This window comes from Malaclemys terrapin, chromosome 8, assembly GCF_027887155.1.
Source record: "Malaclemys terrapin pileata isolate rMalTer1 chromosome 8, rMalTer1.hap1, whole genome shotgun sequence".
In the NCBI taxonomy this organism is placed as follows: Eukaryota; Metazoa; Chordata; order Testudines; family Emydidae; genus Malaclemys; species Malaclemys terrapin.
This window is the reverse complement of record NC_071512.1, coordinates 7,636,362-7,654,281: the sequence shown is the minus strand read 5'-3', so window position 1 is coordinate 7,654,281 and position 17,920 is coordinate 7,636,362. Positions and strand designations below refer to the sequence as shown.

General features: G+C 37.6%; 1 protein-coding gene across 3 annotated transcripts in view; it reads left to right on the top strand.

The window, feature by feature from the left end:
* Positions 1–17,209, top strand: part of RUFY1 (RUN and FYVE domain containing 1) — a 32,264-nt gene extending 15,055 nt beyond the window's left edge. For all 3 annotated transcript variants that reach the window (XM_054037726.1, XM_054037728.1, XM_054037727.1), the window contains exons 5-18: positions 142–265; positions 1,454–1,515; positions 3,037–3,102; positions 5,977–6,046; positions 7,203–7,304; positions 7,767–7,883; positions 8,883–9,050; positions 10,807–10,904; positions 12,070–12,189; positions 13,074–13,203; positions 14,233–14,327; positions 14,672–14,720; positions 14,947–15,024; positions 16,358–17,209. In XM_054037726.1, the coding sequence (XP_053893701.1) occupies positions 142–265; positions 1,454–1,515; positions 3,037–3,102; positions 5,977–6,046; positions 7,203–7,304; positions 7,767–7,883; positions 8,883–9,050; positions 10,807–10,904; positions 12,070–12,189; positions 13,074–13,203; positions 14,233–14,327; positions 14,672–14,720; positions 14,947–15,024; positions 16,358–16,501 (1,423 nt within the window). In that variant the 3' untranslated portion in view covers positions 16,502–17,209. The remainder of the gene's footprint in view (positions 1–141; positions 266–1,453; positions 1,516–3,036; positions 3,103–5,976; positions 6,047–7,202; positions 7,305–7,766; positions 7,884–8,882; positions 9,051–10,806; positions 10,905–12,069; positions 12,190–13,073; positions 13,204–14,232; positions 14,328–14,671; positions 14,721–14,946; positions 15,025–16,357) is intronic.
* The last annotated feature ends 711 nt before the right edge of the window (positions 17,210–17,920 follow it).

The following is a 17,920-nucleotide window of genomic DNA, read 5'->3' as shown; positions in this document are numbered from 1 at the left end:
GAGAGGATCAGTATACATTCTACTCTTTTATCTAGAGCTACAATACCACTTTATATAATACTTTCGTTAAATGGAACTTCTGCTATTGCTGGAGTTGAAATCATGACGTGTGAGAATTTCCTCTAAATTATCTCTCTTTAGTGAATTTTATGAACCTGATGCATTGATGATGGAGGAGGAAGGAGCAGTGATTGTAGGTTTGCTGGTTGGACTGAATGTTCTTGATGCGAACCTTTGCTTGAAAGGAGAAGATTTGGATTCCCAGGTGAAAACTAGGTTTTAAAATAGAAAACTAATCTAATCTCAAATGGCTCCAACTCAGCAAAGCACTTCAGCATGTGCTTAGGTCTCATTACACTTAAGCACATGCATAAGTACTTAGCTTAATTGGGGCTGTAATTTGCAAACCTGGTCCGCTTCATGGGTTAATGCTGTCTGAAGCATTATGTCACAAGCAGACATTTGAAGTCTTTTTATGAGAAATGGAGCCCACAGACAATAAATGAGCTAATTATTTAAATATATGCTTTTGTGAAAAGTAGTCTGGCATTTTTAATAACAGCACTGTACCTACTGTCCCTGTGTTGCCTTTAATAGAAGTTCCAGTAGTTTGATTTGTTTTATCTACAGCAAGCAAATTAATCCAATTTGATATTTAGTTTTTAAAAAAATTACTCTCAGCTTGAGTTTATATCTTGCTTTCAGGCCAAAGGGAAGTTTGTTATAGTTTAATATGACCTTCTGTAAATCCAGCTGAATGCTAATTATAGTTGGGTTAGTGATGCTATAGTATAGGTTGGTGATGCAATAAAAATTAAAAACTCTGATAAAACTTCATCTGACCAAGGGCTACTGATAAATACAAGACCTATATGGAATTACTACAGAGAAATCAAGAATTAAGTTCATTGGAAATAAATTCTGTTACAGAGCACAATACTGAAATTCACAAAACACATAGCATACACTAGAAAACTTACCTCTTATTGAAGCTGGTACCAAATGTATACTGAAAATTATTTAAGTGCTAAAATCTTTTTCAGCACAATTTCAGAAAGTGTGATTAAGACTTGCTGACTGCCATATATCGGGTTGTGATGCTTTCTGAATCACTACTGGAAACTGTTGTCCTGTCTATGCAGCACTTAAATACTTTTTCAGTACCTATTCCAGGGAATCATTGCTGAAAGTAATTGTCAGCAATATTCAATTTCCTAGTGTAGACAAGGATAGATTAATTGTATCCAATGGATTTTGTTCAGTTTTCATTTTGATCTTTTTTTAAATAAAAAGGCAAACTTCTTTTGCTTCAGAGGATAAGAATTGTATTTCTAAACTTAAACGTTAAATGGGTAAAAAGTAAATGAAACTTAGATAATGGTAGCAACTACTGCTTGAAAGACTTTAACTTTCATTGTAACAATGTGTAACTTTTCAAAATTGTTTTTATCAGGTTGGAGTGATTGATTTTTCCTTGTACCTTAAGGATATACAGAACAGTGATGATGGCAAACAGTACGTATGATGATGAACTATCTTAATTACTCTTTCTATAGAAAACTCAGAATATTAAACTGTTAAATGTTAGTACTCCCTTGGAGTGCATCAGTGTTGGAGACATCTCTAACTGGATCAGAGTTCATGTCCTGAGTTTGGGCCCCCATAGTCTTTAAACTAGCATGATCTGAGTTTGCAAGGGTTCCGGGCATTAAATTCCTTAAAATGGAACATCAGATTGCATTGGTGACTCTTTTCATGGGGTGGATATATAGGGTGTGGCTTCCCCTGGTCTGGGTTGGTGGGTGAAGGGCATACAAAGGAAACTATGTACTACTTTCTGTTTACAGGGTTACTGTAGCCATGTTGGTCCCAGGTTATGAAAGAGATACCGTTGGGGAAATAGTATTTTATTGGACCAACTTTTTTGGTGAAGAAGACAAGCTTTTGAGCTCCACAGACCTGAAGAAGAATTCTGTGGAGCTTTAAAGCTTGTTTCTTTCACCATTAGAAGTTGGTCCAATAAAAGATGCTTCTTTCTGAACATTTTTACCACTTACTTCGTGGTAAAGCAGCACCATAACTATTGTAATTAAAATATTGGTGGAAAAAATACCTTTTTACGTTTGTAGGTTGTTTACTTCGCCTTGCATTGTCATTTCCCCCTGCTCTGCATGGGTCTTTTCACACAGGTGAACAGAGGAGATACATTTACAAAAAGAGAAAAAAGTCAATGTAAAACCATAAAAATGGTCTAAGTGGACTCGGGGCAGGTGCTGCATCTGTAGCCACTTTATTGAAACGGACTAGATTTTAAGTTTGACAGTGTCATTTAACAGCTGCTATGACTTTTTGTATCTTTAGAATGAGTCCTTCATTTGTTTTCCCTTTTGCCCCTTAGAAATATCAAATGCAGTTGGTTGCTATGCCCAAAATATTAACTATTTATACTTCCCTTAATATTTCCTGATTAAACTGAAATTTACCTTCTTGTCCCTTACAGTTTTAATTATAACGGCATCATCTATTACACACTTAGATACCCTACCCCTTTGCTTACTTTTCTGACTTTGCTCCAGTATGTCAGGTTAGCTGAAATCTCTTATTGTCACAGGGGACCCTTTTAGCATCGGCATCTCTAAGTTTGCCCTATAGAGCATCCTCACTTGGTCTGTATGTGTGTTTGGTAACCAACTCCTATCCTTTTTTTTTTTAATTTCTGGTGGCATTCTATTGTTTCTATGTCCTTGTGAGGGGTTTATTCTTTTTTTATTTCACTTCTTCCTTTATCCTTGCTCATGTTTTTTGGCTTATAGTGCTGCTACTTTGCCTCTTCAAACTTCTGTCTTTCATCAGTAGTATGACATTGTTTATTTTAAATGCACTGACAAAGTAATTTTAAAGTCTTGTACGGAGGTTGTCAACTTGACACTTCTCTTATTCACCAATGTGGGAAGGGCATGGTGATCCCATGTCTAGTACGGATTAACACTTCAAAATTAATACACCCTTTTACATTTCTTAATGTTTAAAAATTAGAGATGCAGGGATTACTGCTGTGCTTGACCAGAAGCATTATGTGGAAGAACTTAACCGTCATCTAAGGTAAGATTTGTCTGTTTGAATGCGCATTCATTGTTCTTATTTTTCCTGAGACTTTTCTCTGTGCCCTGCCTGTAACTTTTTGTAGAATTTGCTCACAAATTCATACACTAAAGGATGATTCTTTTCACAATATGTGGATTTCCAAAGGAAACTAATTTCTCATCAGTTACATAATCTCCCCCCTTGCTTTGGATACTTAAACATCAGAGCAAGTCTCTTTCAGTTTTGTAGTTAACACTTCTCCGTCTCAAAATAAAAGCAATAGAAATTGGCCTAGAAGGCTTGAGAGAATCTTTCCTGGGAAAATAACTGTGTAGTATAAGTTGAAGTCTGTCTGTTAAACAAAATATTTTGTTGTAAGGAGGTGGTACTATTGGCTTATAAAAGCAGTGAACATAATTCACAACTCCATATGGTGAGTTTACTAATTATCTTAAAGTTGATACAATTTCCTGCAAATAGTAATAATGTTTTAATAAAAATCAGCGTTTTATTGCAGAATGCCTTTGCCTTCTTTAGCTTCCAATTCTGAGATCGTGCTAGTGTTTTAGATCGTATCTTACCTTTTCATCCTCCTTAGAAGAAGAGTTAACATTCAAAATATGAATGCACACTTAATTCAGAAATATAGTCCTCTTCGATTTTAGGAAGTTTCAAGTTACTGATGTGTAATTTTAAGAAAAGGAACCTTATTCAGTTTGATCACTTGTACAAAAAAACTAAGTATTGCCTAAAATTTTGTGTTCAGAAAATAGAACTACTGTAAAAAGTGTGGATTCAAAATTATCATATTCTGTTTCTAAATATATCATAGCACTCATTATAATCTTAGCAGTAATTTTAAATTAAAATACATAGAGGAAGCATCCAAGACTGGATTTGTGTGTATAACAAATGCAACTTTGGTGGAAAGTCCTAGAGAAGTACTAATCATTATGCTGTCAACACTCCTCCTAAAAATTAAACTTAATTTTGTATCCAGTGTGAGAGTTCTTGGATGACCAGATGTGTTTTTAAAACATTAACTAGAAAAAGAGGTTGGTGTGCTTATATTTTTTTTTTCTTTTTTCAGGCACATTTGCTTACCCTATTGTTAAAAATCTATAACCTGCAAGTTGTTCAATGTCCACATATGTATGTTTCTATTTATAACTTTATTAGAATGTTTAATACATTTTTTTCTTATTTTAACCTTGACTAAACACTAAAGAAATCTTTCAGTAGTTTATTTTGTAACTGTGCCTCTTGCTTCAAATGTTTGTTTTTGTTTTTTAGCATGACTAGCTTACACTTGTTTAAACAAAACTTAAATTATCTGATCCAACCACACCTACATCAGTACTTAGTCATTAATCTGCACCCTGCGTTGTTTATGAACAACTTCGGTGACTAAGCAAAATAAGCACTGATGTCAGTCATTCCTAAAATGGAATTAATCTAAATAACGTTGCAGAATATGTTCAAGTCTCTTAGCCAGTGTGTTGGCTCTTTCCTGAAAGACTTCACATAAACAGACCACACCAGACTTAATGATCTTATTCCAATCTAAAATGGCAGCTGACTTTCTTTTGCAAAAGAAATGTAATATTACTGTTGATGATGTTAGAAATCAATTGTACAATAAGTGAGAATACTTGTAGGAATGTGAACTATCCTCCATGGCTAGGCTGGAGAGGAAATCCAGTTGTTTCTCTGCATTTTAACTATGGGACTTTTCAGCTCTTCAAAATCAGCTGAGAAGCATTAAACTTTTGTCACTAAACCAAGGATTACAAACTAACCTTGGGATTCTGTCAGCAGTTGAACTCTGACAAATAGTTCTGTTATCAGACTTATTTTCAGGCAGGGCAATAGTCCTTGATCCAGGAAGTCTGTGGGAGAAAGCTGAACGGTACTACTCATGCTTTTAAAGCTAGTCAGCTTTTGAGTGCTTTGCTGAATTGTCTCCACAGAGGATAGCCCTAAATTCTTTTTCTGGGTACATACGTTCATCACCCCAGTGGTAAAAGTTAACTGGTTCCCAGTGGAGATCTCTAACATAATTAAAAGTTAATTATTTGTTTTCTGTTGCAACTTGAAGTAATTGCTCTTTAGATAATAAGATTACCCTTATATCAATATTGGTCTAGTCAGAGTGTCTACTTTTTCTTCTTGGTATTCCATCATCTACTGATTACTATGGATAAATTTGTGACTGTAGCCTCAGTTACTAAGTTACATAGTACTAATTTTATTTAGCTCTTTAATGGTGTTGATCTTGTATTACCAGATAATTTGGATTTTTGACACAATATTATATGTGGTACCATTTTTATGGGCTCTGAACTGGAAAAGTATCAAAGCAAATAAAACAATGTACTAATGTAAGGCATAAGAGGTCTTAAATATTTAAAATAGCAGAAAAGGCACTTGGAAAATAACTTAGGTTTTGTAGGCTTTTATGATTCTTTACAAACTCAAACCCAATCCTGGGCCATGTTCTGGCACCTTTTCACAGCTCTAGATACATAAAGGAGCTGGAACCCAGGTAGATCTGTAGCAGAGCATTCCAGGCCACCATAACTCAGAGCGCACAGCTCAGAGGGGGGCCTCAGAAATGAAGACGGTATGCTAATTGTAGGAGACTACCTACTTGCAAAGACATACATTTAGAAAAATCAATAAAGATGATAAATTTTCTCTTTTCGCTCCCCCGCACCTTGCGAAAGAAGCAGTTGGCTCACCTAGGGGCTCTATACCAGCTCGAATTTTTGCCTTTTCATCTGCTAGTTGCTGTTTATGGGAGACTGTTACAAAAATATAATTGTGAGGATTAATAAAAGCTGAACATGTCATTCTTTTTATTTAAAGCCAAATGTAAATCTTTTGCCACAGTTGCACAGTTGGTGATCTCCAGAGCAAGATAGACTGTTTAGAAAAGACCAATTCAAAACTCCAGGAAGAGGTTTGTGGCTAATTTTACCTTTTTAAAATACAAATGTGTTATACAGTCAACTGAGAAAGTTTAATTGTTACATCCCTAAAAAGGAAAGGGGAGTTTTGCTATTTATTTCAGTTGGGCCAGGATTTCACCCCAAATCTGGAGTGAGTTTCATGCTTGTGAAATGTGGGGACTAATAGGACTGGCTTGAGTCAGAACACTGTGGAAGCTTTCCCACATACAATACCATGGTGATAAATGTGGTATAAAGACCTAGAAAGTTTTGGTTGTTAGAAGTGATGTTGGCAGAAGACTCCCTGTTATACCAGTGCCTTCAAGATGTCTGCAGACTCTGATCTGTCTGATCAAGTGTTTTTATAAAGTGTTTTTTCTAAACAAAACAAATCCAAACTTGCCCAGTAATGAGGAGGCATTAAATACCTCATTCCACTTCCTCCTTAAAATGTTTGCCTCCTTAAATTATGTCAACAGGACGTACATCTATCCCCAGCACATGCTCTCATTTCCCATTTAAAAGAGAGAGGAAAGACTAAATCAAAAAATGAAAGAGTGAATAGGAAAAAAGTTGTAAGGAGGAGACACATTTCAGCTTCCTAGCAAAAAAAAAACAAAAAACAAAAATTGCAAATAAGAATAGGATACCCATCCTACTACAGTACTGTACCTATACAGATTATTTTAAATTATCTGAGTGCGATTTTACACTTCTCACGGCATTCTGCAAAGTCCAGCCTCTACCCCTGCTGTAGATGTCACTTCGTGACAACGTTGTCATCCGCTCAAAGCATGTTGGGTCTAACCTTCAGTGTGCCTCATTTCTGAGCATCCTAAAGACAGTTATGTTGACAAAACACGATAGTCCCAACTTTGCACATCCCAAAGCTATCTATGATAAAACAATGCAGCTCACATGATCTATGCCAGAATTCAAACTGGTATTTCAAGGTGGGAGGCAAATGTGTAACTCACCAAATTAAATAGCCCCATAATTAATAGTTTAAAGATTAGCAGTGACTATTTTTTACTTAGCTGTATTATGAAACATACGGTACTAAGATTTATTTCTAACAATATTCTAAGTGGTATGTTTAAATCTCATTCACATGCTGCACACTTGTCTGTGTTTAATCACTATAGTCTTATTTTTTTCTTTAACCAGCTTGCAGCAGCAACGGATCGTATCGGTTCACTTCAGGAAGAACAGCAACAATTAAAACATCAAAATGAATTAATTCGTGAGCGGAGTGAAAAGAGTGTAGAGGTTAGACATCCAGTTCAAGAATATGGGAGATATTTAAAATAGGCTGTCCTCTGATCAATTAGCTTCAGTATTATAAAACAATTTTAATTTGAATGCTAAACTTGTTTGTTTAAACCTTCTGTTTAAAATTTGCTTCTCCTATATTACACGTTTAAAAAAAATAAAATTAGTACCATAATGTACAATATAATGAAGCCATGTCTGTTCAGATGTAGGCTGCAAATGTTTTTTTAAGAAGGGGGTGAAGTATCTTCAAAAGCACTGGACAGTTAAAAACCTCAGTACTAATTTATTTTTGAGAATTCATTTTAATATTGACCATCTGATTTAGATGTAAGATCAATTCTGTGCAATCACAGGAAGTAATTTTATATTAAAAGAATGAATAGAAATATTATTTTACGTCCCATAACCAAATTGCAAGCAAACTTCAAAAACAACTTTTCCTAATGTTTCATGTAGGTAACAATACAGGATACAAAAATAGAACTGGATACCTATAAACAGTCACGCCAAGGTCTGGATGAAATGTACAGTGATGTCTGGAAGCAGTTGAAAGAGGAAAAAAAAATTAGAATGGTGAGGATACTACATGGCAGAGGGTGAAATGAAAGATTGTTTTTTTTTATCTTTATTTTTAGTGCTAAAACATAAGCATGCAATACGAAAATGCTGTGGATTGCTTGAATCCAGGCTCCTTGCTGCACAGTGGATTTTCAAGCATCTTTCTCAAATAGCTTAAACAGATGGACAGCAACAGTCCATAAAGAAAATAAAACGTAGAGCTCATGGAAAGTTAAGAATGAAATCCTCGTCTTGTTTGCTATACTGTTGCAATGAATACTATATTTTTAACTTTTTTTTTTAATTGTCAATGCAAAAAAGTGACTGTCTCTCTTTCTTTGCTGTTATGCATTGTTGTGACTTATAACAGTCACCTCTCAGGTGGAGCATTCTCTCAGCAGTTATGGACTGGCTGGATTAAGAGCCCTTTGCTTCATTTCAGACTTTCAGCTCCTGTAGCCAGTCCCTACCTAAAAAGAAATTCCCAGAATAGAGAAGACTGACTTAAACCTTCAATTCTACCGTCTAGAGCAGGACTGCAAATAAAATAAAGCAGCAGAATGCTAAGAGTTAGAATATACTGTCAGGTTTCAGAGTAGCAGCCATGTTACTCTGTATCCGCAAAAAGAACAGGAGTACTTGTGGCACCTTAGAGACTAACAAATTTATTAGAGCATAAGCTTTCGTGGGCTACAGCCCACTTCTTCGGATGCATAGAAGTGGGCTGTAGCCCACGAAAGCTTATGCTCTAATAAATTTGTTAGTCTCTAAGGTGCCACAAGTACTCCTGTTCTTTTTTTGAGAATATACTGTGTGCTGCTTTCCCTCTTACCATTCTTACTAACTTACTCATATTGTGTTATTTGGGCTGTTTGTCTCATTACATATAAAATAACTCAACATTATTCCTTGGACATAATACACAGACAAGTTTTATGTAGGTTTAGCATGTTAGAAATTTCTTACACATAATGTATGTCCTATGTAGCAATAACTAGGAAATCTCCTTCTAAGGAACTAGAGAAAGAGTTGGAGCTGCAGATTGGAATGAAAACAGAAATGGAAATTGCCATGAAACTTCTGGAAAAAGATACTCATGAAAAACAAGACACTTTGGTTGCTCTTCGCCAACAGTTGGAAGAAGTTAAAGCTATTAATTTGCAGATGTTTCACAAATCCCAGGTAAATATATCAAATTTGTAGATGGAGAGAAGTAAAAATGTCTTGCTATTTGGTAATCATACAGGTGTTCCTTGTTGCAAGTATACAATTATCTTTGTTGCAAACTCTCATGTATGTTGTATCAATATGTGTTGGATAGTCTTACTATTCAATAATCCTCTGAGAAGTCCTTCCCTAACACCTATCTTTAACCTTTCCTTCCACAGCTTTCTCTTACCAGATGTCATGCGTCTTTATTGTAGGTGGTGTAGACTTTGTTGTAAATTATTATATAAATTCCCTTTTGGAATACCATTTGGTACCCTCAAGGGAATGCACTAAAATCAATTAGTTTCTTGTTGTACAGGGGGAGAATAGAATCCAAGGAGTCTTAACTATTGGTCCTCTGTTCAAGCCAGTAGATTATTTAAGTTCAGTTCCTTGGAGCAGATGGGGCTATAAGATCCAACTGGTGATGGAAGTTAGTTGCATTCTGCAGGGTGGAAAAATAGCATCCCCTAGGTTCTGTTCCCTACTCTCTCACTAACTTCCTGTGTGACATTAGGTAAGTCATTTACTTACTGTTTCCTCAAAATGGATATAATACTGATCTACCTCAGGAGTATTATGAAGATTCCTTGATGTCTGTAAAGCAATTGAAAATATTAAGATGAAAGGTGCTATAGAAGTGTAAGTTAGCCAACAAAAACTTGCAGGTACAAATGAACATTTGCGCACACAGTCTAATAATAGTAAGCTTTATTTCCACTAATGAGGTACTATTTAGTTTGTTCATCTGTTCATTTCATTTTTAATTGTACCTAGATTTTCACCACCCTGTGTCTCTTCATATACTCCTACTTCCAGTACTACATATGCATCTTCCTGTTTTGGTCTGACATTTGCCCTGTCTCAGCTTCTACATATGCATCTTCACTTCCGCTTTCTTTAAGCACCATCACTGATCTCTTTAACTTAGCCTCCATGTTCATCCAACCCGATCACTTCATTTCCTCTGAGTGTTTATTTCTAAAAAGAGAAGCTTTTGATTGTGCTGAATTTTTACTTATATGGAAGCAGGTGCTGGTCTTTTATCTTATTTTGAAATATCATGGTCCAATTAATAGCTCTTATGACTTTTCTCATCCTGCCCAAGTAGCCGTTTAAAAATTGTGTGGTGCTTGCGTTTTTTCACTTCTCCCTTAACACAGATTTGAGAGATGATGTGTGACTGTTGGCTCCCAAAGGAGAAACGGGGGTGTTCCTCTTCCACTTTTTAACTTCTTTAGTACTATTCCAGCTAGTGATATAACTAAAATCAAACACTGACTCAAGATCCTTGAATCAGTCCTATCCTTTCGTTGGCTCTTTTTTTTTTTTTTAAGGTGTGCCAACAGTAGTTATATATCCCTTTAATTCTCCTTATCTCCTAACATATCCCTTTTAACTACTGTCCTCTTCCTTTCCTCGCAACCTCTAATGTTCTCAATCCTCCATTATCCTCCTCTGCCTTCAGTTGCCTGATCTCAAGAACCCCTCCTATGCCAACTCCCTGACCTTTGCTCTTCCATTACTCCCTCTAGTACATCAAAAGAGAGAACACCATTTAATACATCTTGCCCTTTTCAGTTTTCTTCTTACTGCATCAAATTCTTCAAAATATCATTGATTTTCTTTCTCAAGCACTAAACTTTGGCTCTCAACCTTATTTTAGTTATACTTTGGAATATTAAAGAATAATTTATGTGAAATTATCTGCTCAAATTTCTTCTTACAGAATTCAGAGAGCTCACTGCAACAGAAAAAAGAAACAATATCCTCTTTTGAAGGAAAAACAAATCAGATGATGGCTACTATGAAACAAATGGAAGAGAGGTGATATTTACAAACTCTTAAAAAGGCGATGCTGGAAAAAGAATATTGCATGAACTTCCAATATTCTTACATATTATAGAAGCCTCAGTAGTGCCTGCATAGTTAAGACTTGGTCGAGCTTTTCAATTAAAACAGGACTAAGATCCCTCCATTTCACACTTCAAGTGGCTGAATTTGGTCTCCACATTTACCAGAGTTAATGTTCATGTGATCCTTTGAATTTTCTGTTCTGCCTATTTCATAAAATACTTGGTAACTCTTCTAGACAACACTATTAAAATCACCCTGTCTTGAAGTGTAGCCATCAATGTATTACTTTCTTTTGCCTTCAAATAGATGTACACACACCATGAACTCCAAACTTCAGGCACTTCCACATGATCACCATATACTGGAAATATAAATACCTATATATAGAAATATAAAACTTAATCAGTTACTCTCCTTATCTGGCGTAACCATACATTAAGAGAAGCTGTGACAGGTCTGAAACTATCCACTGCATACATCTGTTCCCATAGGCTGCCTCCCTGGCCCAGCTTCACAGCCCTCCTCCCTAACTCCAGTCTTTGCAGCGATCCCCAGACAGTCTGTGACAGGGGCCACAACGGAGACAGCACTGAATGAGACTATTCTGATGGACCTGAGGAGGGGGCAGGGAAACTAGATGATAGGGATAAGTGTGATGGGGGTTCCCTGTGACTGCCCCAACACAGATCCACTTCTCCCCACGTTGCAGAGCACTGACTGCTACATTTTGCCCCTCCACTCTCCCCCTCCCCCAACCCTGCACAGTCTCCAAGTATCCACACTACACCCTCATCTCCTGTACAGGTCCAGGCTCGCCCTCTGACCTCCCCTTTGTGCACATTTTCTCTTTCTGCCCCCCTCCACCCCCGTACATACAGATCTGGCCCACACCACCACACTTACTGCATATGTAAATGTATTCTAAATAGTGTATGCTGAGTTAAGGCTGACTTATGGCTTCCACAGAAACTGTTGCTTTTTAAATGTCCTATTGGTGTGCATTCAAATTCTCAGATGTACCACTGTAGAAAAATGAGTGCAATAGAATTTTTTCAAGGAAAGAATTGTGCATACTTAAGTAATACTTCGGTGCATTGATTATAATAAATGCATTGCATGCCTTACTTTGCTTTAGGTTGCAGCATGCAGAACAGGCTAGGCAGGTAGCAGAAGGAAAAAATAACAAGATGAAGCAAGAGTTTGGTGGCAGAATTGAGACTCTGCAGCAACAACTCTCCCAGGTGGACAATCAATGGTACTTTTTTTACTTCTATAATACTTAATAGAAAGAAGAAAAAAGTTTTTTGTTTTGTTTTTTGTTTCTCTATTGGTGCTAGAGAGTGATAGATAACTAGTTCTTTATGGATGGTAAATTATTTGCAATTGTTAACTTTATGTATGTTACACAGGTAAGATGGTGAGTGGATGCTTTATTAATAAATGAATTAAACCTGCATGCTTTGCTCTTTAATAACAAAAGGCTATGCATGATTAACTTATTTAGCATCCGGGAGTGTGCTAGGTCCTCTGCAGACATAAAATTAGACCCAAAAGGCTTACAGTCTTAATGGGAAACATTCAGACAAAAGATTGAGAAAGGATTCAGTGTGACATGCTGATTTATGGGACACTGTCTTGCTCCTCCCCAGGACTCATCCTGTTCTCAAACCCGGTCTGATTCACTTTTAGAGTCAGTGTTCAAATAGAGAAACAATCTCTTGCTGCATTAAAAGGGTCTGGAATTTAATACCAAATGCATCCCCCACTGTGGCTGCTGATTCTTATCAAAGTCTTTCCAGGATTTCACTGATGGGGCTATGTACATGTGCATATGCTCTCAATTGTAATGTTTGGTATGTTCAATTATTTATACATAAGCAGTCAAATACACACTTAACTGAATAAAAACTCCACAACCCCTGAAACTCACTGTCTTGGCTGCTCCTTCCTCACTGTGACCAAAGGAAAAGATTGTTTAATATAATTATTGATCTCTGCACTGCTAAAACAAGTCTCTTCCCCCTTCCCAGAACAATGTTTCCAGTTTTGCCCGGGATTGCACAAGTTTCTCCTGTCCTTCCTTTTTCCTAAAACTCTTTATAAAAACAGCCTCTGTTACAACCAAAGTTATTTTAACAGCTCAATTCTGGAGAAGGAGTTAAAATCTGAAAAAGAACAGAGACAAACTTTGCAACGAGAGCTACATCAAGAGAAAGATACTACTAGTCTGCTAAAAACAGAACTGCAACAAATGGAAGGGTTGAAAAAGGTAAGCACGTTGAGAGCATGGTGAGTGGTTAGGGTGGAAAGTCAACAGAAGCTATGCAAGTATTTCCCACCTTTGCTTCAATAGTTAATTTCTATAGACTTCCCCCCCATTGCCCTCTTGTGAAAGTGATTACAAGAAAATGGCCAACAATTCAACTAACTTTGTGCAGGAAAATGCAAATAGGAGGAGCTTGGGGTCCGCATATTACAAAAGAAAGGTGAATTGATATTCTAACCGAAGATTTCGATGGTGAATACTTAAAACTTAAAAACTAAAATGAGTGACTAATTCTACAAGTTTTCAAATCCTCTGTGCTGCTTAAAATCATTTTCTACAAATCATCATTCTTTAAATTAAAATGACTCTTACACTTACAGCAACCCACTCCCCTGTGTGCATTTGGCATTTGTTGTACTTATTTTAAGTGCTGGAGGAGCAAAGCATACGTTACTAAGATTGTAAGCCCCTTGGGGCAGGGACAGTCTTTTTGTTCTGTGTTTGTACAGCACCTACCACAATGGGGTCCTGTTATATTAACTATGGTTCTTAAGCTCTACGGCAATATAAATAAGAGCTGTGTGCACTGCATATTCACTGAATAATACTTGCACCATTGGTCAACTGGTTGGCTTATGCCACATATGCTAGCTTACTCTCACAGAGATTGCAGAGACCTGAAAAAAAATCTCTTCACCTCCCTTGTATTTGTATAACCAGTTAAAAACTTGCCCATGTTGATCTATAATACGTAAAGTGCATACCATTTAGATGTGAACAGGTTATTAACATAACACGGTAAAAGCAAGATCCTAAAGTCCAAGAATAGGTATCTGGCTTTGTAGAGAAGTTAATATATCAAATTCCTCAGTATGTTGAGTTGATTTGTTTAGAACCCAGTTATATAAGGTCAGGTGTTTGGGTTGCGTTGTTTTGTTTTGTTAAACTGCAAAAAACCCTAATTCTTCATACTGTGGTGAAGATGCTCAGCATTCACGTTCTTGTTCAGAGCATTCAGTGTGTTAATTATAGGAACTGCGAAAATTGCAAGATGAGAAGCAGCAGTTAGAGAAGGTCTGTGAAGAACAGGAACAAGCTCTACAAGAAATGGGACTACACCTTAGCCAGTAAGTTCCAATCATTGAAGGACTATGTAGATAAATTAGGTTGGATTTTCAAATAATTAATAACAAATGTAACAATTAAAGAGCATCCAGTTACATAAATGAGAAGTGTGAATTTTAGAAAACCAAGGATGAATATGGAGAAAGTAGATACAAAAGTTTGGGCAACCTGTGCATGTGTTATCCATTTGCTTCAGTGGTACTATTTACACACACAAGGGTTGCAGGATTGGGACTTTTTTTTCCCTCCCCTTAGTTCTCGCTAACCTCTGTTGCATTTTTTCTGTAAATAGCCACCTTTATCTTTTGTTAAAATTAGAAGTAATTTCTTAATTTATCTTTTCCAGATCCAAACTGAAGATGGAAGATATTAAGGAAGTAAATAAGGCACTAAAGGTACTGTACACTTTATGAAAATGTAAATTAAGTATTGTACATATTTCATTTTAGATGACCTCCTACTGCAGGTAACTCTTAAAACTGAGTGAAATGATTTAGAATGTGGCTGTGAGAAATTCCAAGTGTTGCAGCCCAAACCACCTTCAACTTCAAATCCTTTCTCCAAGTAATTCATAACTGAATTGATCTTTCTTGCATATGTGCTTGTTTGTTTTTATTTTAGGGCCATACCTGGCTAAAAGATGATGAAGCAACCCACTGTAAACAATGTGAGAAGGACTTCTCCATTTCAAGAAGAAAGGTAGTGGTGTTCAGTGGATAACTATGAAGAATACCCATTTTTTAAAGCAATAAATGAAAGAGAATTGTAACTTAGTGGTTGGTGGCGTGTGGGAGGTGCACGCAGGATCAAGTGACCCTCCAGCAGCTGGCCTGGGTGGGGAGAGGAAGGGGCAGGGCCAGAGCCTCTTCCAGCCACGCAGAGTCCTGGCTGACTGGGAGAGCGGCTGGGGTTCAGCTTCTGGGGACAGTGGCCAAACGAGCTGGGGCTCCTCCGGCCTGCTCAGTAGGCTCCTGTCCCTAGAAGTCAAGCCTGGGCTGGGAGCAGGCTGCCACTACTCAGCTCTTGGGACAGGAGCAGACTCTGAGCATGCTGGGGAGGGTGGGGGAGGGCTGCTCCTGCTTTCCCAGAAGCCAAGCCAGGGCGGGAAGCAGCCCACTGCTGCTGCAGCCAGGCACTCTCCCAGGCAGCTGCTGTGCTGCACTGGGCAGCATCCAGGAGTGGCTCTGGGACCTGGCTGCTAGGGAGAGCCAGCGCAGTGGGAGGACAGAGGCTCCCCTTCCCTAGGCCCAGCAGGTAACATGGGGTGGGGAGGGGACGGGGAGAATGCAGGGACCCTGGGCTGGGTAGGGAGGAGTCACGTGCCCTACCCTTTAACTGGTCCGTTGTTTCTCTCCTTCCCCCCCCACCCCCGGCCCCCAGTATGGGGAGGCACTACTAGTCTACCCTTCTGATGGATCACAGCTCATTTTGCTAGGGAAGAAGTATTTAAAAGCCTCAAATTCCAGATCTTGTCATACATTACTAACTAGAGAAAATTGACTTGACTTTGAGTAACACTTTCCTGTTAACCTGAGGAGGGGGAGAGAACCAGTTCTTTACAAATGTTAAAAAGGTGATTGTTTCTAAAAACCTGTGACTTTAGCATAAACCTGAGTCTTGTGTGTGTTCTCAGTGAGGCTGCTGCTTGACAACAGGAATGTATAGCTTTCTAGTAGTGCACGACGCTGCCCTTGAGAAACTTGGGTTCAGTTCCCATTGTGGTTTCCTTTTCTGAACAGCAAGAACTGGAAGTGCTAAAAGGTAGTTTTTTAGTTCCTGAAAGAATGAATGCCTCAAGATGTATGACCTCCTTCTGGCTAAGCAGCTGTGATGATAGCCTCCAGATTGAATTCTGTATAGTCCTTACTGGAAGGAAGTGGATCATTGATGTGGGGAGGGTGGAGGGCTCAGGAAACCATGGATGGTGCCAGCAGCAGTTTATCACAATTTGCTAATAGCCTGCTGTAGTTAAAGATTAAACCGTACAGTTTGTGCTTACTCAACCCTAATTATGTTTTAACCTGTCTTCTAGCATCACTGTAGGAACTGTGGTGACATCTTTTGCAACACTTGTTCCAGCAATGAACTTGCACTGCCATCCTACCCTAAGCCTGTGCGTGTTTGTGATACATGTCACACTTTACTGCTTCAGAGATGTTCGTCTACTGCTTCCTAATGCTTCAGTTGTTTCAAGAAGCTTGGAGAAGGAGCCATGAATTTTTTTTAAAACTCTGACTTCCAGTATCCCTTGTGCAGAAGAAAACATCTCTTTAGATTTCAACACTTTCCATTCTAGAACAGGTCAAGTAATAATTTAAAAGATATAAAGGTATTTATAGGAATTATGAAAGCTAATGTTTTGCCAATATATTTCATAATGAAATCAAGTAGGAGAAATAAAAAAAATCATATAATTTAAAATGTGCTCAACATGCTGAAACTTTGAAGTGCGAATTCACTTTTCTGAATTTTATAAAAAGCTATTTTCTTTATTTAAAACTTTGTACTTCACATTTGTACATCTGACCTCTTAAAAAAAAAAAAAATCACTGATTTTTTTTCTGCACACTGTAATCTCATGGTTCTATTCCGACTCACTTTTAATATACTCCAGATTATATTATGTTGGTTATGTACAGTTTTATATGTGAACAAAGTAAGTTGAACATGGAAAAACAGTCAACCTTCTATATGTATAAATGAATGTGCCTTCACGATATACTTCAAAGTAAAAATAGCATATAGACTATATTTGTTTCTAAAGCACTTATGACTACAATAGTGATTATGCAATAAAGTCTTTGTTAAACTATGAAAACGAGATATTTAGTCTTAACACTGTTCCACTTTTTTCTTGAAAATAAATAGCAATGAGTAAAATCAAGCATGTAATCTTTGAAAGATTTTCATTTGGCAAAGCAAAATACTACTCCTAGTTTGTAGAGAATATAAAGCAAGAAGACACTTTTAAAGTAACTGAGTGTAGTGGAACAGAAGTACTGTGTAGTAGTCCAGATACACACACTGATCGTGGGAGCCCTGGACTCGTGGGACCCCCACAACGAGCCAATTCTGAGAGCGTGCGGAGTCGGTCAACGCTACGCCCAGCTCATGAGACAGCTCATGGTGTCCGACACCATCAGGTGGTCCAGAGATATTTATTCGGAACACATCACAGGACACCGCCAATACCACACTGAGTAACTGAGACCGCCGACCAGGGAAATAACCCACTTCCTTCCCTGACGGACCAAGGGACGCACCCCACCCATGTACTTATCCGCTACACCGATACTGACTTGGACTCCTTATACATTCCATGGGTGGCGTACCCGAGCCCACTTATCCACTGACACTTTAAAAACCCTTGCACCCCAATCTGGGTCTATGCAGGTTATGCTATATGTATGTATCTTTTCATCCCTGCAAACGATACCTGTACCCCCCATAACCGAAGCCTGACCCCAGATATACAGTGTCTTCCCTCTTAACTTGTATCTATTTAATTTTAAACATTCACTTTAATAAAATTTTTAAATCTGATAAAAAAAAGCAATGCAAACCAAGAGCAAAGAAGCAAGAGAATGTATACATA